Here is a 20,183-nt window from a genome sequence, read left to right on the forward strand (position 1 = left end):
ATAGAATATCAGGGTGTTAGCCCTGGAGGAGGTCTTCAAAATCCCAATATACTGACTTTCATGCAGAGCTCTACAAGACCCCAGAGGCTCTAGAGGGGTGCCTGAAGGTGGGGAAGAAGAGTCTAGGAGCACCCTTTCTTTGACAGACTGGGTTCCATGGAACACTTCTCTTAAAGAAATGTTTTCACCATAGAACACAGAGAAGGACCAAAAAAGGTTGAAAACCACTGAATTATAGTCCAGCCTTCTCACCACACTCATGACACATGTAGTGACTAATAATTAGCTTCTTGATGCTGGTGTGTTGGTGAAGCAGACAGTTATGAATTAGCCTTTCAGAGAGAAAGCCATCCCCCTCGCTCACCAAGTTCACCATCCCTTCTTGGTGCTTTGTTCTGTCTTCCTGGCTCTTGTGCATTTTCTTGGATGGGAGACTGACGCCCTCCCCCAAGAATAAATGATTTGTTGCCTTGCTAATGGCTTCTAACTCACTTAGGGATAATTTGCCTTACACAGGCCACCTCCCCTTTATGGCCGGCCTAACGTTCACCCCCGTGCAGGGCAGCCCAGGCCCCACCATCAATAATAGACTGATGTGTCTCAGCCCCGACAGAGGTCACACCAAAAGCATTCTCATGTCACAGACTCAATTTCAGTGCATCCTTTTAAAAGCAGTTTCCTTCTATGGCTTCTCTCATTGAGATCTATTGTTAAGGCTGAAAATGTTAAGAAAAAGAGAAAGAATTTTGCCTAACCGTGGCCTTTTCAGATAAATTCAGTAAGGGGAATTTCTTTCCTGGTGAGAGAATGGGGTTATTTAGTCTTGTGAAATGAGACCATTTATCCTTATTTTCCCTCCAAGCACCTCTTATTTGGTAGCTTTGGTTACTTTATGGTGTGAGTGTGATCATAAATAATAGGATGATACATTTTTGTCTCCTAAGCAGTGCACTTTCAAAGCTGAGCACATTACCACGCCATTCTATCCCTTGCTAGAGAGATTACTGAGTCCTGGTGGGAACACCCAGCTTGAAGGCTCCAGTGACACCCTGCAGAGTCCTCATGGTTTGGATATAGTGGAGATGAAGTCAGACACCTCTCATCCACAGCAGCCAACTAGCTAAGCCAACACTTTGTAAGCATAGTTGGTCTAGTGAGGGTCAGTTCTGCCCAGAAACACAGGATGCCCCCTTCTTTGCTCTGGTGGCCCTGATGTGCTCTGCTCATGTGTTAGATCCTGGATACTCTCAAAGTGCACTGATCCTGGTCTCTTACCTTTCTCCTCTCTCCCAAGAGAAATCTTACAGGAGATCCAGAGGCTGCGGCTAGAGCACGAGCAAGCCTCTCAGCCTACTCCAGAGAAGGCGCAGCAAAACCCCACTCTGCTGGCCGAGCTCCGGCTCCTCAGGTAAGAGGGGGAGCCAAGGCATCGCAGGGATGCAGGTGCTTGAGACCTTCAGTAAAGTCTAACGGCGTCTAGCCAGGATCCGGTTCTTGGCCAGCTTCTAACTTTTGTTTGTTTGTTGTTGTTGTTGTTGTTGTTTTTAATTGCACACACCTACTTGCTGAGATTAGGGGAGAGGGTGTTTATATTTTATTCGTTCATTCGATATAGAGAAAAGAAAACAGTTCTTTAAGTCAGAAACAAAACCTCTTACTGGAAAAAAATTTAACTCAAATCTCTTTAGTTATTTGCACCACCAACAATGTGTTTATGGTACGACACGATCAAAACATTTTTACATTTAAAATTTTACCTGTAATCCATAAAAGGGAGTCTGATTTTCTCTAAATCTGTGTCCCTAATAGCTTTACTTACAGATCTTAAAAAATAGACTCCCTGCCTTCTTTGCTCTGTAATTGAGTTAAAAGACTGGGGCTTACCTACTCTGTCTTCATAAAGTAATTGAGTTGGAAAGGACCTTAGAAGTCATCCGGTTCAACCCCTGAAGTTCTGTGCACTTCTCAGAGTCAGAAAGGTAGGAAGTAGCGGAATGTGGATGAGGACTGTAGTGGCTCCCTCTGCACCCATGGGCGAAAGGAAAGTCACGCCTGGACTCCACGTCAGCCTGGCCTGCCACCATGCCTTGAACAGGGCACGTTCTCAAGCCTATTTGTGTAGCAAACAAAAGAAACATAAATTCAAAGACAGTCCCTCATAGAAATGTTGTATTTCAGTTAGCAAGTACAGCATACTTTCTATTTTGGTTTGGGTGCCAAGTATATTCCTGGTACGTCTGACTCTGAGGCATACTTTTTAAGTATAACCATGTGCTGCATAACAATGTTTAAATAAATGACGGACCTCATGTATGACGGTGGTCCCATAAGTTTATAAGGGAGCTGAAAAATTCCTATTTCCTAGTGATGCTGTGGCCATGATAACATAGTGGCACAATGCGTTACTGGCGATGCTGGCGCAAACTAACCTACTGTGCTACCAGACATGTAAAAGTGTAGCATATACAACTGTGTACAGTACATAATACTTAATAGTGATAATAAACGACTATGTTACTAGTTTATGTATTTACAATACTATACTTTTTATAATTATTACAATGTATTCTCTTTCTACTTATAAAAAAATTTGCTGTAAAACAGTGGTCCATGTTACACCAGCAGCAGCCTCATACATCTTGTGTTTACTTTGTCTCCTGATTGCATCATTTTCTCTTGCGCTTGATTCAATGCTGTGTTGTTCTGTACAGTAACATGCTGTGCAGGCTTGTAGCCCTAGGGGCAATAGTCTATACCATATAGCCTAGTGTGGAGTAGGCTGCACCATCTAGGTTCATTTAAGTGTACTCTAGGATGTTCCCACAATGACAATCTAATGATGCATTTTTCAGAACACACCCCTATTGTTAAGTGGGACATAACTGTAACAATGCCTCTTTTCAGAAACTTTTGTCAGAATTAGAGTGCCATTTACTTTCTCTATACAAAAAGACTAAATTAAGTAGGTTCTTCGTGGCTATGTTTGGAGTTTACCATGTCCCTACAGATTGTAGTCATGGATGTTTCTGGGGTTCCACTCTAGCCCTGGTCTTCAGACACATTAACATCTGAGCACTGCAGCACACCCGGCCCAGGCTGCAGGGCCTGCCTGCACTCAGCTGGGGTCCAATCTCCCCAGGCCCATTCATCAGGCTGGAGGACCCACCCTCCAAAGGCTCGAGTTATGGAAAGGAAATTTACAGAACTTGCAGCTGGTGGGGCTGCTTCAAGTATGAGATCATGTCCTACTTCAGAATAACAAAATAATTTAATGGAAGAAGCAAAAATTCTTCCTTTTTCAACCTATGTGATTTCTGGTCCCACATTCAAAGAGATGGTTTGGAAATCCTTGCACATTCTACTACACCATCATCCACAAGGGATGAAAATGAAAAGAAGGGAAGAGTAATGTTTCATATCATCCTCTCCTCAAAGGCATATAAAAATAAATGACTGTTTGAAAGTCTCTCTCACCAAGTAGGATTCTGTAAGCCCTCCAAGCTGACAAATTGAAAATTAAGTTTAATATATACTGAATTATAACTGAATAAACCAACTTGGAAACCGAGTAGTCATTCATCTACACATCAGAGTACTCTCTCTCTACCTGAAATTTTCTTTATGCCCCTCAGCTGGTGTCCCATTCCCTAGTGGAGGGATGATGACTAAGAATTCCTCACAAGGATTTTCATCAATTCGCACCAGTTAGCATTTGCTTTCCAAAGTATTTGGTTCTATTGGTATAATACAGTCTGGGAGGGCATCCGGATGTGCCTGGGTCACTGATGATTTTCCCAACTGACGTTTCTTCCCTCTGACCCCAACTTCTGGGCACTCCCATGGTCCCAGCTGAGCCCAAAGCTACTTGGAGGAGTCTGGCTCCGCAAGAACTTATGGACTTTTGGCACTTGCTGTCGGCTGGCACCCCACATCTAAGGCCTGAGACCCGAGGCCTGAGACACCCAAATCCCAACGATTTGTTTGTGCCTGTCTGTGTACTCTACATGTTTCTTCTGCCTGGTAGAAAAAATACCCTCCCTTTAAGAGTGTTTCTCTAGCTACTTATAAACCACTCATTCTGTGCTAAGCGTTCTCACAATTTGTGGGTTTCACAGATACATGGTTAGTTTGGCCTTAGTTCACATTACGGGGTGGCCATGTGAAGCAGCCATGGAAGCTCCTCTTTGTAACTTTAATAGAGGTCTTCTCATTCCATTACCTCCTTCCTAGGGCCTTTTGTTGAGAGGCTAACAGGAGAAAGTTCTTTTAGTTCAGGGATAGGAGAGGGGGCAAAGGAGCAGAGCTTTGCTTTTCATGAACTCATACTTTATTTTAACAGCACCATGACCTTTCTAAAATGATCATATTTTCCTTTTCACTTTAGCCACAACAAAACTGAAATCCAAGTTTGCAGCCGAGATCTGACAGCTGACAAGGATTATATGATAGGCATTTCTGTGTGTTGATCTGACACTTCCTATGCACCAAGGTCTGCATTCACTGTTCCATATAATTGCTGTAACAAACCTGGGAGATGGACAACATTGTACTCTTTTTATAAATATGAAAACTGAGGTTCACAGAAAATAACTTGCCCCAGATCCTGCATGATGAATAGCACAGGTGGATTCCATCTCTTTTTCTTGGATCTTAATTGTGTGTCTCCTGCCTGACGTATTACAACGAGCCCTTAATTGATTTCCAGCCTCTGATCTATCTGCTATCAGAATTGCCTTTCTTCATTTTGTTATTTATTTAATGTATTCAACAAATATTTCTAAAATTCAGTGTGCACAGAACTTTTCCGTGGTGAGTTGGAAAAGATACTGTTCCTGGTCTCACAGAATTTGTGATCTAGTAGGAAAATGAAATAAATCAAATAACTGCACAAGGAAGAATAATAATTATAAACTGAGATAAGTACTATAAGGAATCTTCCTTTAAAAAAAGGTAACCAGACCTGCACTTCACTAGAGTCAGAAGGGCTACCGTGAGGAAGGATTGTTTGAGCTGAAGTATGAAGAATGAGACACAGGGAATGGAGATTAAGGATGGGGAGGGGGTGTGGGACAGCTGAGGCAAGGGTCCTTCCGAAAGGGAAAAACTATATGTACAAAGACTAAATGGCAGGAGAAAATATGGCACTTTTTTAGGAACTAAAACTTCTACAGGCCTAGAGTGCAGTGAGTGAGGCAATACATGGTAAGAGATGGAGCTGAAGATGTAGGTAGGGATAGATCATGATTCTGTGCTCTTTCAGACCATCTTAAAGTTACTGCTATTAGTCCTACAACAGGAAGCCATTGAAGGATGAGAGTTACATTTGAAGCTAACACTCTGGGTTAGATCGTCAAGCCAGACTCACATGAACCAGAGATTTTACTCCAGTATTGAGCTTTACTAATAATGTCAAAAATATGGGCAATCAGGAGGCCCAGATGAAGCAGAGAAAAGTCTGAAACATTTCATATGGTTCCCCAGGGTCTTTCCTTCTCACAGTGAGAATGTAGCTTCTGAGGGAAATTTTGTAAGGTGACCCAGTGAGTCTTCCCTGAATCTCTACAACTATATAGAACTATTCGTCATCTTCTCTGTTACCACATACAGCAATTTATTCTTATTTTTATTACACACTTACCATCATTGTTTTGAACTTTTTCACGTTTTCTATTCTCTTCCCCAAGGACAAAAATTGTATCCTACTCAGTATTTTATTTACAGTGTCTTAAAACTTGAGTGCTGAATAGATGTTTGTGGACTGAATGGATGAACTACAAAACCATGAAAAGACAGCCAAAGGACTGTGCAAAGTTACTATAATACCATATTCTATAATGAAGAAAACACTTCTGAAAACTGTGAAGCAACTAATTCACACTACAAATCTCAAGAAAAACAAATACCAGTTTTCATATCTATCCCTTGCTTAAAAAATAAGCTCCCAAAATTGCACTTTTCAAAATATATAAAATTATTCTTTGTGACAACTTGCTAATATAAAGTAACTTTTTTTGTTTTACCAATTAGAATTAAATTGTAATCTCTGAGGCAAGTCTGTGGTTTCCAGACCTGATTTCATAGACCAGTTTAGTCTTTTTATTGTTTTTGGCAAACAACAAAAAGTTGAGTACTTTATGTGTTACCATATAATGACATTTTTAAAAACTACCATCTCTGTTGTCCAACAGTTTCACGAATGATGGTATATATTTTAATTTTTTAAAAGATGTTATTTATTTATTTTTAGAGAGGGGAAGGGAGAAAGGGAGAGAAACATCAATGTGTGGTTGCATCTCATGCGCCCCCTGCTGGGGACCTGGCCCACAGCTGGTAATCGAACCAGTGACCCTTTGGTTTGCAGACTGGCACTCAACCCAATGGGCCACATCAACCAGGGTTATATTTCAATTTTTATTTTGAACAAACATTAAACCTTCTATGCTTCACCTACAGATTACAAACATTTTGCCACATCCTTCTCTATCTGTGTGTGTGTATTTTAATATAAATTGCATATGCATTTTTGATGAGCCATTTGACATTAAATTGCTGACATCATAACCCTTTACCTCATAAGTATTTATGTGTGTATTTCTTAAGAAAGAAGATGTTCTCTTATGTAACCATGGTATTATCATCAAATTTGGGAAAGTTAAAATTGATATTTATTATTATCCAATATGCAATTTATATTAAAATTTGCCTATTGTTTCAATACTCTCCTAAAAGAAAGTAGGTTTTTAACACACGTGCAAAACTAGAAATAATCTGATGGGATTTTGGAATAAAAGACATTTCTTTAGAGATGAATATATTTTACCTCTGTGAAAATAAAATCAAGACTTTGTCTTTGTTTTCTCCTATCTCCTTGGAACAGTAGAGGCTATGCTACAGATTTGTTATCAGACCCACATCAGTAATCACTGGTATAAATACTTACAAAGAACATTAAATAAACACATTATTAAATTATTTTTAAATTGAATTCAATCAAGTGCATGAAAGAGTAAGTATCATGTTTTGAAAGATGACTACTATAAGATAAATGTACAAATAACTTTTAGAAATTGTGGTTAATTCTAAACTAACAATAATTCACTTGTTCTAATAGTTTTTAGATGCCTTTCTTAGTGTTACTTGCCTACAATATTAGAATTTTGTTTCAACCTTCTTCTCAAAGTGCTCCTATGGCCGAGACCAAAAATTACAGAGCAGTATCTATAAAAGAACTAGAAATAAACTAGAGAGATTATTTACCCTTCTACCAAGCCCTGTTGTTAGATGTATTTGGAACACCGTATACAGACAAGGTCAAAGAAAAAGCAGCTAATGAATTTGTCACTGAAGAATATTTTTGAATGAGGCAAGACTTTCAAAATTAGAATCTGTAGCCCAGGAAGACAAAGACTGAAGCAAGATACCATTAAAGTCTATAAAATTATGATGTTCCTTATCCATAGGATTCAGAAAAGAGGCAATTATTAAGGAAATCAAAGGAAAAATTGCTCGGGTAGAAAGGCTTAAGTGGCAATAAAAGCTGAAAATATATTCAAAAAGAGTTATGTTTATCAATTTTAAATTCATCATTCATTATAGAGTAAGCCTATATGAAAGCAAATTAGAAATGTCTCATTTATATCTATAACCTGTCCTCCCACAAAATATCTTTCAATTGGATGAGCCATTGACCTAACTCAGTGTGACATTTTTATATTGTCAGTTTTTCATTACAGGCTCCCTGCTTTGGCTCCACTTAATATTGTGTCTATGCCAATGAGACTAGACATATCTATTTATACATTAATATATATATGGTTAAAATATTCACACATTTTTAGAATATAAGTTCCAATATTTTAAGCTCAGACAGAGAAGATTTTAGGGCAAGAAAATTATGTATATATTGCTTATTCACTTATGGTCATGAAATAATCTACTTGAAATTGATTTAGAAAGTATATATATACTTCAGAAATGTAAACCATTATTATACTTCTTTATACTGTTTCATTCATTTCCCCCTTTTAAAGATATTTTTGATACTTCTTAATGTCAACATCAATGACAGAGTATAGATTGTCCTTCGTGGTTATCTTGCTGACAATTTAATGGTTCTACAAAACAAAACAAAGTTAAACAAAGACAAACCTTGTAGATTATTTTCAGTTAAAACACTTATGTAGGAACTTCTTTATTTTGACTTGTTTCACTTTATGAAACCAAACCCAAACCAAAAAAAATAGATTGACCATAATTACTATGCACCATTAATACTCGACCTCTGAAAGACACACTAACGATGGAAGAGATGAAAAATGTACTTTTAGAAATCCAATTTCTAAATATTAAGGTAATCAGTATTTTCTGTGAGATTTACCAAAGGGTCCTTAGATTTGAAGGAGGGATGCAGTTGGCCTTTTTCAGTGATAGTTTGGTTTTTGTTTGTCACCCAAAGGAAACCCAAGGGCACAGCCCAGAGGGCCCGACCTGGTGAGCATTTAGAAAAGATTTCTTCAATGGATTATCAAGGGTAAAAGGGGAGAAGTATCTAAAGGATTTTACTTCTGTTTCAGTAGGACTTTTAACAAATAAATGTTCACCTCAAGCTGTAATTGTTCATTCATTTGACATTGCCCTGCCTAGCAACCGTGTCAAACACCCAGAGGTGCTCTGTTCTGATGGTCCACTAGTCCCACAAGACTGGGAACTGTGATGAGCTCAGTGAGTTGAATGCTGCTTCTAATGACAACTGCTTCTTTCTTAGACAGCGCAAGGATGAGCTGGAACAGAGAATGTCTGCTCTCCAGGAGAGCCGGAGAGAGCTAATGGTCCAGTTAGAAGGTCTCATGAAACTACTAAAGGTAAGAGAGCATTTGTAAAAATTTTTGCACATAATGTACATTAGTTTTTACAATTACTATATGTGATTTCCCCCAAAATGTGGTTTTAAAGTCAGATAGAGGAACTTTTCTTAGATGCATCAAATGACAGCAGTCAATTGTAGGGCTTATTCTTATCCATTTTCTTGAACCAGCACACGGAGGACCTTCACGGAACAACTTCTTCTTGGCTTATTTCGGTTTCTTGTGTCCTTGAAAGTAATAAAACTGGATTTATTTAGAAATATTTTACTTTAAGAGCTTTCCGCAATTCTGACTAAATTGAACAGAAATTAATGTCTAATTCATAAAATGAAAGTATAGCCATTAAATAACTTTGGTGGTAATAGTTTCATTAAGAGGAGTAACTTTATTTCAGTAAACTTTTTATCTTACTTGTGTGGCTGTAGCCCCAAGTCACATAAGCTCTATGCAAACTGCATGCCGCAAACTGCAACGGAAAATATCTCCTTACTTTTTTTGCTTTTTATCTTGTTGCCTGAGAAATATTAATCCCTTGGGCCAAAAAGAAGTTCCTGTAAATTACTAACAAATCTAGTTTCATAAAGTTGAGCTTTTAAAAAAAAATTTGTATTGATCTCCTTACTTTTCTGAAGGTAGAGTGTTTAAGATCTCTAGGAGTCCTCTGCAGAGGGCTATAATCTACTGCTTTTCTTACTGGGAAATTACATACTTCCTGTTACAAATCCTTCTTCCCTTTTCAAGTATACTCAAAATCCCATTTTAAGTCAAAAGCAGACTAATTATGGCCACACAGCTATAGTCAGCCCAGTAAATGTGTCAGCGCTGTGTGGTCGTCCTGCCTGATATACACAAGCAGGAAGCAGTGCGGACTGAAACTCTGACAGCCAAGGGCAGGGACTAGAACTTCTGATAACAAAGGCACAGTCCCTGGGGCAGCGCACTGGTGAGACGAGATGTCCTGACTTTCAGTTCACGGATCCCTCATAACCCTGACACTCCATCATTCATTGTTTCTGTGTCGTTCTTTCCTCTCTCCTCCTCCTTACCATCATCATCCTCATCTTCCTCCTCCTCTTCCTTTTTTTTTCTCCCTCCCTCCCTCCTTTCCTTCCTTTCTTCCTTTCATTTACCAAAATATGTGTTGAAACCTACAGTGTCCCAGGCACTGCTATAAGCTAACACTTTTTCCTTTTGTTTCCTTTACTCTTTTTTATCCCTTAGTTGACTTTTCCTGCCATCAGTGTTGGGAATGCCTTATCTTTACTACATAACTGTCAGTATATTAGACATGTAAAGTGTAGAATTCAGTTTCTGTACTTTATATGTTAGGACAGGACTGGGTAATTAATAACCTGTTGCTGTTGCTGGCCTGTTATCTCATTTGATGATCTAGAAAAGGTCTTTCTGCTTTCCTTTCCAAATATGCCAAATGAAGAAGGTTGAGCCCATCTTTCTCTTCACTGAATGTCAGGAAGCTTTGAAAACCTCCCTTGCTTATATTTCTATAGATTCTATCACCATAGCATTGGGATAGGAGTCTATTTACCACCAGCCACCTGGGCATCCACCTAGCCTAACGGAGCAGTCTATTGTATCAGGGTATACAAACACTAGGACAGAGGGATTGTATAGAAAGATGGTTGGGCACAGAGGAAAGAGTTGGGGTCTATACTTTCAAGTACCTAACTAGGTACTTGACTTCAAACTGAAGTCATTGAGGTCGAAGAGACCTGACCTTCCACCAAAGCTGTATTGATGTTTTCCCCACCTTGCATCCCTTCACACTGTATACATGCTCTTATTGGAACCCTGGGTAATCTAACTATTATTGATTCAATCTTTCTGTAGGAAGAAGAACTGAAGCAGGGAGTAAGTTATGTTCCCTACTGCAGGTCTTAACTAACAGTGGAGGGGCCTGCCGTCCTGCTGTTTTTCTCATTGCTTTTGCCTCTAATGTATGTTCATGCTTCAGTTTGGAAAGAGAAAAAAATCATACTAATTTGCTTCCTTTTCAATGTAGTGCTTGAACTGAAATATATTAAATTCAGCATTTTTTGTAACTATTACAACTGTCGGCATCAAAAGACGAGATATTATGTCTTTGAGAAGAGGGAACAAATTGTAATTTGTTGGACACTTTTTTAGATCTCCAGGGGTCTCAATTTCAAACCAGTCTCATGCTTTTCTGGGTTATTGATCAGATCCTTTTTTTAACTGAAAAATACCCATCAGAGTCACTAAAGTTACACTAGATAAAACCCACAGCACTCATCAGAAGCCAACCTCACCAGCCTCTGATGCTGTGAATATCCAGCTCTGTTTCCATTTTACTGAAAATGTGTGGAACCTCTTTTTATAAAAACTAGCTAATTACATCTCTTCTTATATTACATAATTATTAAGCCCCAGTTCCCCACTGCTTACCAAAATGTGCTCAATCTTATGAAAGACTGTATTCAGTTATTGTTCACCTACCATTGTTTACTTATTCCCAAGCAGAATGCCTACCATTGGTTGACAATAATCTCAAAGGTATAGGTAACTTTCAGCCTTTCTCTTATCACCGAGAACCTCTCTGCTCTGGGAGTTCACAAGGTCCTCACATACATCTCTAGAAATAGAGACATTGTGATGCTAACTGTGGCCTAAACTAAAATCCTGTCTCTAGTGCTGTGGTCAAGTTCAGAAGCCAGCAGACAGAGCAGTGTACTCAAAAAATAATAACAATAAAATGAAAGCAAAATAAAAGCAGCTTTAATTTCAAGTGCATGTACCAAGTTATGTGTGACCTGCTAGTATTATCAAAAACTTTCACATTCTTTCCATGGCTCAATTAGAACTACAGCCTGTCCAACTTCAATCTACCTTTTAATCCTTCTGTATTCTCTTTCCTATTATTCATTGTGTGTGTTTGTGTGTAACAAAGAATGTTTGCAAGATGCTGGACACATTTTTATCCTTTTTTTCCCCTGGTCTGTAAAAAACAATAATAATAAGGAAGTGTAAAACCAATCTGTAATGTCAGACAATAAAAACAATGTATTACATAATTTTGTATTTTGTGAAAAAAATTACTTTACGGGAACTAAAGTCCACTTTTAATGAGAGACAGTGCCCCTGGGCGAAGGACACACATTGATGGCCTGTGTAGTTGCCCAGAAATGCATACGTGGGGTATTGCTATGTACTTCCCTCGCACTTAGATCACGGGAGAGAAAAAATGCCTCGCTATAGCACTTGTCTTTGCCAACAACCTCTTTTCTTTGCTGTCTCTTACTTAGCATGTGCATAGAAAAAGGAAATAACGGTCCAATGAAACTTTCTCCTCCTAGTGGACAGAGAGGGCAATCACCCTGTAATCAGTCAGTCTTGCTTTATCCATTTCCGCCCCCTCCCCGCCCCACCCCCTCCCCCACCCCCACGCCGGGACTCCTCTGCCATTTCCCAGGCAACGCATTCTTGAAAGGCTCAGTGGACCAGGAAGTCCATATACGGATGGATGCGTAGAGCCGGAGAGCGTAGAGGCAGAGAGCCCAGAGGTGGCAGCACCCAAAGAGCATTACTGCCTCCTTTCCTTCCGGCTCCTCCCCTCTGAGCCCTCAGCAGCTGCTGCGTCTTTGAAGGTCAGCCAGCAGTGGATGCTGCTGCTGCAAAGGTACTTCAAGGCCATTACTGGTAACACCCAGATGGCAGCAAAGCATTGTCTGGACGGGGGAGAGTTTGCCTATCTTACTCATTTATTTGCTTTTATATCCAAGCCCCTTTTGAAAAAGGACCTGAGGCAGCTTACAACAAATAATATAAACAACAACTTCATAAAATAGAAAAGTCAAAAAACTAAAGAAAAAAATGCAAATATGCTCATTATAAGGGACAGGAGTATTATTCTGAGCTTTCTGGCAATGAGGCAATAAAGGAAAACATAATCAGTGGTTTTATCAGAACAGAAATGCTAGTTCTCAAGGGACCAGATTTCTGTTGGCATAAAGTATAAGAAGGAAGTTTTCACTCAGAGCTTTGTAGGAGTACTGAAAAATAAAATGGACAAATGCAGTAGTAGCTTTCATGTGGCTGCTTCTTATACTGACCTTCAGTCAAAATTAAGACAGAAACCACCCCCTCCCCCGTCCCAGTCCTGCAGTAGCAGCTCTCCAAGGAATAAACAAATGCCATCCAAATATATAGAATTCTTATGGTATAAAATGACCTAAGGAGAGAATTTAGAGGTTTTAGTCTGGCTTCTGCTTCTAAATTATGTTTTTATTTACAAGCCTTTCCCATTTGGAGATGTTCTCTTTGTAAAATCAGGTTTAAGACACTGCACACAACAAATTGTGCTTGATTTAATAACATCTACTTGCTTTATCATAAGTCTGTGTGGTTTGATGTATTTTATTACACTGGTATATATAATTCCTACTTATACTGTTTCTTGTTAGAGGTAATGCATGAATTTATTCCCCTTGAGGAAAGAACATGAATTTTAAAAAAATTAGTGCCTGTAATATAATACAATGATTATGATATGATAAGCAATAAATTTTTTTTACAAAACTTGAATTGAAATTATCCTACCCTCTTTCTTCTTTGTGTATATTTAAGATTTATTGAAGGCACCGTAAAAAGAACACTCATAATTAGTAATGAAGGTGACTGGGGTATAATTTCAATGATGGTAATTTCCAGAGTTTCTGATATACTTCCAGTTCCAAATAGCATGTCCCGATCTAAAACCAAGCATCCTAACTTTGAGTTCAGAAAGTAAGATCACAGGAACAACTTCTTAGAAAGATTATTGGAGTGAGACTTGAATGATAGTATTCCCAGCTCTTCTTCTACAGTGGAAGATCTTGAGTAAGTAAACTTCCCGGTAATTTATTTCAAACATATTGATAATACATGGCTCACCAGGTTATTGAATGGATTTTAAAAGATAATAGATGTGCAAGCACTTTGGAAAATACCATATGCATGTCAGATATAGGTATGAATGTATATGTTTAAGCATATACATACACATAGGTATATGTAAACTTTCTAATTGGACACATACTTTGCATGCACACACACACACACACACACACACACATTCATGCATTCACTTCTCTTCCTTGTAGTTAACCAACAGCATCTCAACCAGGGGAAGAAAGTCAAACATCATTGCAAATTGCATCTCCTGCTCCCATTTCCCTCTCTCTTCACAACTGATGGCAAAATTCACTCAGAAAGTGCTAGTCACTCAGGTTCCTGCTTCTTCCCAATATGGTATAGAATATGAGCAGCCTATAAATGACCAGTTTTACCAGCTTAGTTTTCACCTTTCTGTTTCACTTGCTCCTCCTCTCTGGTGGGTATTCTTATTTTTTTAATTTATATTTATTGATTTGAGAGAGAGAGAGAGAGAGATTTGTTGTCCCACTTGTTTATACCTTCATTGGTTGATTCTTGTATGTGCCCTGACCAGATATTGAACCTGTAACCGTGGCGTGTGGGCATGGCACTCTAACCAACTGAGATACCTGGGCAGGCCTCTTGTGCGGATCCTGCAGAGTAGTGAAGCAATCAAAAGTGAGGCTGGGGACATGAACAATTCATATCATAAATAATCAACTGCAATATAAGGGCCAACATCTAATGTTCAAAAACATACCCTCCCAGAGTCTGTCTCTCTCTCTCTCACACACGCACATGCACACACATTCTCTATTAATTTTAGGGATCGGTTAATTAATTCTAGAGAAATGAAATTAGTTCAGGGTAAAGTCAAGCCCCTTTTATGACATTGGAAGCCACCAAATCTGGCTCCACCCCATTCCCAGCTTCCTTCTACTCTACTGCCCACAGTGATCCCGGTGCTTAACCATACTGCCTTCCCAACCCTATCTGCAGTATCCCTTATACTTCACATGCCATGCTCATGGCACTTCAAGGCCTGGCATTGTCTTCTCTGCTGCCAGTACTTCCTCTTTTCTGCCTGGAAATCTCTGCTATTAAGACTCAAGTCCAGTGATGCCTCCCTCCTGACAAGTCAGAATCAGTCACCTCATCTGTGTCTTCCTAACACTCTGTACACAACAGTCCCCATGATAATAATCAGGGAATGTGCATTGGGTAAAAGGATGAAAAGAGGGTTGAATGTAGCTGAACACTGCTTTACTCTACCTTCCCAGGCTGCTAAGGATCAATAAAACCAGACCTAGCTAGGCTGTATTCTCAGCCAAACATGAGAAGGAGGAGGAGATACATAATGTCACCCATTGCTGCCTCGTGGCCATACCATTTCTCCAGGTAGTGCTGCTTCAGCATTTAGACATTTGATCCCTTGAAGCATCCCTTCTTCCTGGTGCTGAGCGGAAACCAAAATACTTCCTGGAAAAAAATCAGAAAATTTATGGACCTTGTCAGGCTTTTTAAAAATTGATACAACAGTAAGTTGAGTGGACTCAGAGGATGGAGTGTAGAAATGAATTTTTCATTTATTCTCTAGAAGAGAGCTATTTCAAATTTGCCAAGTGTGATGTATGTTTTCCTTCTTCCATAAATCAACTCCCTTCTGAGGGATTTTAGATCTATATATTGATCTGCATGGACCATCGTCCCTTAAGTCTTTGCTCCATTAATCATTGAGTAATTTCCAGGAAAGGATGTTCACAGAGATTATTCACTCTAACTCTTCTAAAGTTGTTAACAGACAACCATGCTTCGTGACCAGTCCAGAGGCTACTGTTCTATAGAAGCCACTTGCTGTGAAAATAAAACTCAGTGATAACTGCTCCTCTGAGCTACCCCAGTGCCAACAGGCACCTGCACTTTACTGGTGGTCCTACAAGAACAACAGAAAAGAAGGCCAGAGCTGGCATTCTCAGCAGTAGGTCCAAGGAAGGTACTATGCATCAAAATGGACACTGTCCTCACCAAGAGAGATGGGGTCAAGGAGCCAGGAACCTCCCACCAAAAGTCTGGGTAACAACTGGACAAGACTTGGGTGCCCTGAGTTGCAGGGAAGATGCCGCTGAATCTTTTCTTCAGCACAGAATCTTCCATGAAAATTTTTCACATAATCAGACTGCTTGAAATTGCACCAATTAGAGATTCATTTAAGAGATAGTGGCTATTAGTCATTCACATATTGCTGTCATTTAGATTTGGTCCATTGTTTTTCCCTTAATGCATAACTACAGTCAATTATTTTTCTCTTAACACAGAACCACTAAAGGGAGTTTTGAAGAAAGGAAGCAGGCAGAAAGGAGTAGGGAAAGTTGGATTTGGAGACCAGACATTAAATGGAGAGATAGGGCTGGGAATGCCTCAGACAAACACAATTAGCAGAAGAGCTCAGCACAGGAGAACAGGAGAACATGGCCAGAGGTAAGGGACTCGCAGTCAGGAAGGTTACAAAGGCCAGAGGTAGTGCCCGGGGCGGGGGCAGCCCCATGAGATCCCCGCACTGGAGAGCCCAGTGGGACAAGTGTAAGCAGGGCTGGTGTACAGTATAGCCATTAAAATTTGAAATGCAGACCCATAGCCCCGTATCTGAAATGCTCCAGAATTCAAAATCTTTCAGATTTTAGAAATGCACTAATACTGTGAAAACACTAAATAGCCTCACATCAGTTATGAAACAAGAAGTGTTGCTTTTGGGATTTCAAATTTGCAGATATGAGATGGTGGGCCTATATTTCTGCACTGATTGAAACACAGCCCAAGCGTGTTTCTGCCACTCTGGGCTCATACCTCCCCGCTTGACCCAGCAACTAAAAGTTTGTCGTCTGGCCCAGCAGGGAGCCCTAGGCCACTGCTTCAACACAGTTCACTGATGGGTCTGTGTCCCATGCCTTCTCAGCCTTCAGGTTGCTAAACCTTTCTACATGAGTGAGGCCTGGGTGGAAGCATGTGGTGGTCAGTCACAGTGCCCACAACCCTGAAAAGCAGCTCTGGTGGCCTTGTAGACCAAAGGCTGGGGATTAATTTTATCTCTGCCATTCACTAGCTCAGAGACCTTGGGTAACCCACTTATCGCCTCTGAGCCTCAGTTTGCTAACCTGAAAAATGGGAATAATATACCTCATTTGGTTGTTAGGAGGATTCAGTGAAGTCATGGGGATTAAAGTGCTTTATCAACTACCAAGTGCTATCTGAATATAAGCTACTATCATTCATAACACTATCAGGAAAATGAAACCAAAAAATGTATGTAAAAGTGCTTTGTTTTGTAAATTCCATAAAATGTAGAGTTATATTATTATTATTGTGAACCTCCTACGCCAGAAGAGGACCTGGCTTCCCAGAGCTAAGAGGGTAACCTGTGCTGCTCAGCCAAGCCTCCTTTCTTCAGCCCTTCTGTCCAGCCTCCCTTCTCCAGTCACTCCTGCCTGCTGTGAAGGGCGCCTTAGGAAGGAGGACGGATAAGAAAGGCAAGGAGCCATGCAGAGGGCCCTGCCTTGAAACTGATGTGCCTGCACCAGAGGGTTTCCCAGGGTGGGGCAACCCTCAGGGCAACTGACCCACGTCTGTCTCCTTTGAGGGACCCTCCATTAGCCATCCCCACCCAGGTCCCTGCCCTGAAGGGCAGTCAGACCGCCTGGGCTCAGACACCAGCCCAGACAGTCTCACTGCAGCTCCTGGGCAACTTTTTTCACCTCTCTGGGCACTGGGAGCCACAACTCAAAGGTGAAGTCATTTATGATTGGTGTGGGAAGGAGGGAGATACCATGGTAGCGCAGAAGCAGAAGTTCCGTGGTAATGAGATTGAGCTGCCAAAGTTTGCTGGGGAAAACCAGACCCGTCCCAAGCAGGCTGGGGCAAGCAGGCTGCAAAAGCGTCGCAAGCAGGCAAACTTCTCTTCCCTGAGCCTGGACAGACCATTGCAAGGTACTGTTGAGAGTGAAAGAGTGGAATCCTCAGCCCATTGGGCATCACATGAGTTATTTTCTGTCCTCTGTTCTGTTATGCTTTGTTTTGTAATTTTGGATTTTTCTCAGTTTATAGATTTGACTTTTATGTGTGTTACTGAGCCCTGGAAAGCTAACAGCATGGCATTTTGCAGGATTGATGTTGTGTGTTTTAACTTCAAGCAGCTGAACCCACAGCACAGCTCTAAATCGAGCCTTCCAGAGCCCTGCTCTCAGGGTGCACGTCTCGGGGGTTCTTGAGTGGGACGACGCTGACTCTCTGGGCCGCGCCGGGGCAGAGCCCTGACTCTCCCTGACCAGACCCAATGGTCGGAAGTGGAATGTATGCGAACACATAATCTGTTGTGTATGCACTTAGGGTCTCCTTGCATTTTCTTATTTGTGAGTGGCTGACTTCCTTTGTAAACTAATTATTAAAAAGAGAAAATGCTTCCAAGAGACCTCACTGTAGAGACAAAGCTGTGAAATTCAAGGTGTGACAGTCTCAGAACGGTTTCACGCTGAGGACTGTAATGCAGAGATAAATGGCTTTTAGTTGTTTTTTACCTTTCCTTTACTCATTTTAAATCCTACTATCCTTACTGCTAGAATACTGCTTTTTTGTAGACCAAGAAAAAGGCATTTCTCTACAAGGAAAGAGTAGCCAAAAATTTGAAACTAAAATTTCTTTTTTTCTCTTCCCCATGGAATCCCTGAATCACAGAGCAATTTGACAAAGGCAACTTTTGCTGTAAAATAGGGATTAAATCTTTTATATCTTCTTTTATTCTTAATTTGAGAGTTAATATGCACAATATAGCATGCATGATTTGAACTATATATTATCCTCTATAGATGATGCCAGGACAGACAGGTTGAAAATTTAGGAAGCATACAAACCATATCCATCCCCAAAGTCTCCTCATCTATACTCAAAACTTTCTCTTTAGGTGTCTTTTTTTTTTCTATGTAGAACTTTCTTCAAGGAGAAAATAGACACACCTTGTAATTATCGCTGCTTAATAGTGACTTCATTACCATGGGACACATCTCATATATTATAGCACAATGCTCTACTAATATTCTTAGCTTTCAAAATGTAACCAAAGCTCCAGATAATGTATAATAAGGTCCTCAATTACCTGCACCTGCAACTCAGGTGAAGAACGACCTAAATAAATTACCTAGGATTTCCTCCTGCCTGGAAATTTCCTTGTGACTGTTTTTTAACATTTGACTGAGGCCTTGGGGATGGATGGCATTTGGCGTTTTCTTGGGAAAACAAATTAATGACTTGCATTGTCTCTCCAGACCCAGGGGGCAGGCTCTCCTCGCTCCTCCCCCAGCCACACCATCAGCAGGCCCATCCCCATGCCAGTGAGGTCCGCGTCAGCCTGCTCCACCCCGACTCACATGCCTCAGGACTCGCTCACAGGGGTCGGGGGAGATGTACAGGAGGCGTTTGCACAAAGTAAGTGGCTTTATGTTCTGTGGTGTTCTGCTTTTATGTGACAAATAAGTCACTGTGGTCTGTCAGGTGGTCTAACGTCATGGATATTTTAGGTTACTCCATGGCTTCTGTCAAAGCCTGGCCCAGATGCAGATTTAGAAACACCCAAGGTTAATCTGTTCTTCACCTCACTGTGTTACTTTCCTGTGGCTTCTGTTGCCAGGCCCCATTTTTTATCAGTCCTTGCTCATTAAGGGAAGGGAAGTCCTTCCACTAATATCTCAGGGAACTAGAAAAGTAATGCATGTTTAAAATTCTGAAAGATCTTATTTCCTGCTTTCTTCTCTTTACATGAAGACGAACTCAAGATTGAGATTGAACAATTCAGCTCTTTAGCCTGAGGTGATCAAGACCAGATAGTCATTTTACAGATGCCCTGAAGAGTTAGAATCACTGCTGCTGTCTGATGGGGCTGCCTGGTTAGGCCTCTGTAATTAACAGAGGAGAGCAGAGAGTGCAGGGAGGGGACAGACCGCAGTCTCCCACTGGCTGCCTCTTCCATTTACACACGCAAGGAGGGAGGGAAGGGGACTTGTCCCAAGGCAAGTGATTTTACTCATATGGAAATATTGTAACACTTTTAAAATTTTTTCTTGCCATTATTTTTTTAAATGTAGGGAAAATTAGGGGGAAAAAATCCTCCTGCAGTCCCTCACCCTGCCAATCTCATTCCTAGAAGTAAACACTAGGAACAGTGTGGTCCTTCTCAACTTTTTGCTTATACGTTAATATATACATTTAAGTGTGTTTTTATAGATACATACCCTTTATTTCTCATGCAAATAAGTACATGCTTATTTTGGTCCGTGATTTGCATTTTCCTTAAATTGGCAATTTGTCATGGCACCCTTCCATGTCCTCACATATAGATTTAAGGTAAAGAGAAACATTTGCCTACTAGTTTTAAGACAAAAAGAA

At 40.4% G+C, this 20,183-nt stretch overlaps 1 protein-coding gene across 6 annotated transcripts in view; it reads left to right on the forward strand.

The window, feature by feature from the left end:
* DTNA (dystrobrevin alpha) overlaps positions 1-20,183 on the forward strand; it is a 248,881-nt gene that overhangs the window by 213,931 nt on the left and 14,767 nt on the right. For all 6 annotated transcript variants that reach the window (XM_054583514.1, XM_054583513.1, XM_054583519.1 and 3 more), the window contains 4 exons: positions 1,295-1,408; positions 8,765-8,861; positions 10,713-10,733; positions 19,067-19,226. In XM_054583514.1, coding sequence (XP_054439489.1) covers positions 1,295-1,408; positions 8,765-8,861; positions 10,713-10,733; positions 19,067-19,226 — 392 coding nt within the window. The remainder of the gene's footprint in view (positions 1-1,294; positions 1,409-8,764; positions 8,862-10,712; positions 10,734-19,066; positions 19,227-20,183) is intronic.

This window comes from Pteronotus mesoamericanus, unplaced genomic scaffold, assembly GCF_021234165.1.
Source record: "Pteronotus mesoamericanus isolate MK-2021 breed Mesoamerican mustached bat unplaced genomic scaffold, CSHL_Meso_final contig_74, whole genome shotgun sequence".
Classification (NCBI taxonomy): Eukaryota; Metazoa; Chordata; class Mammalia; order Chiroptera; family Mormoopidae; genus Pteronotus; species Pteronotus mesoamericanus.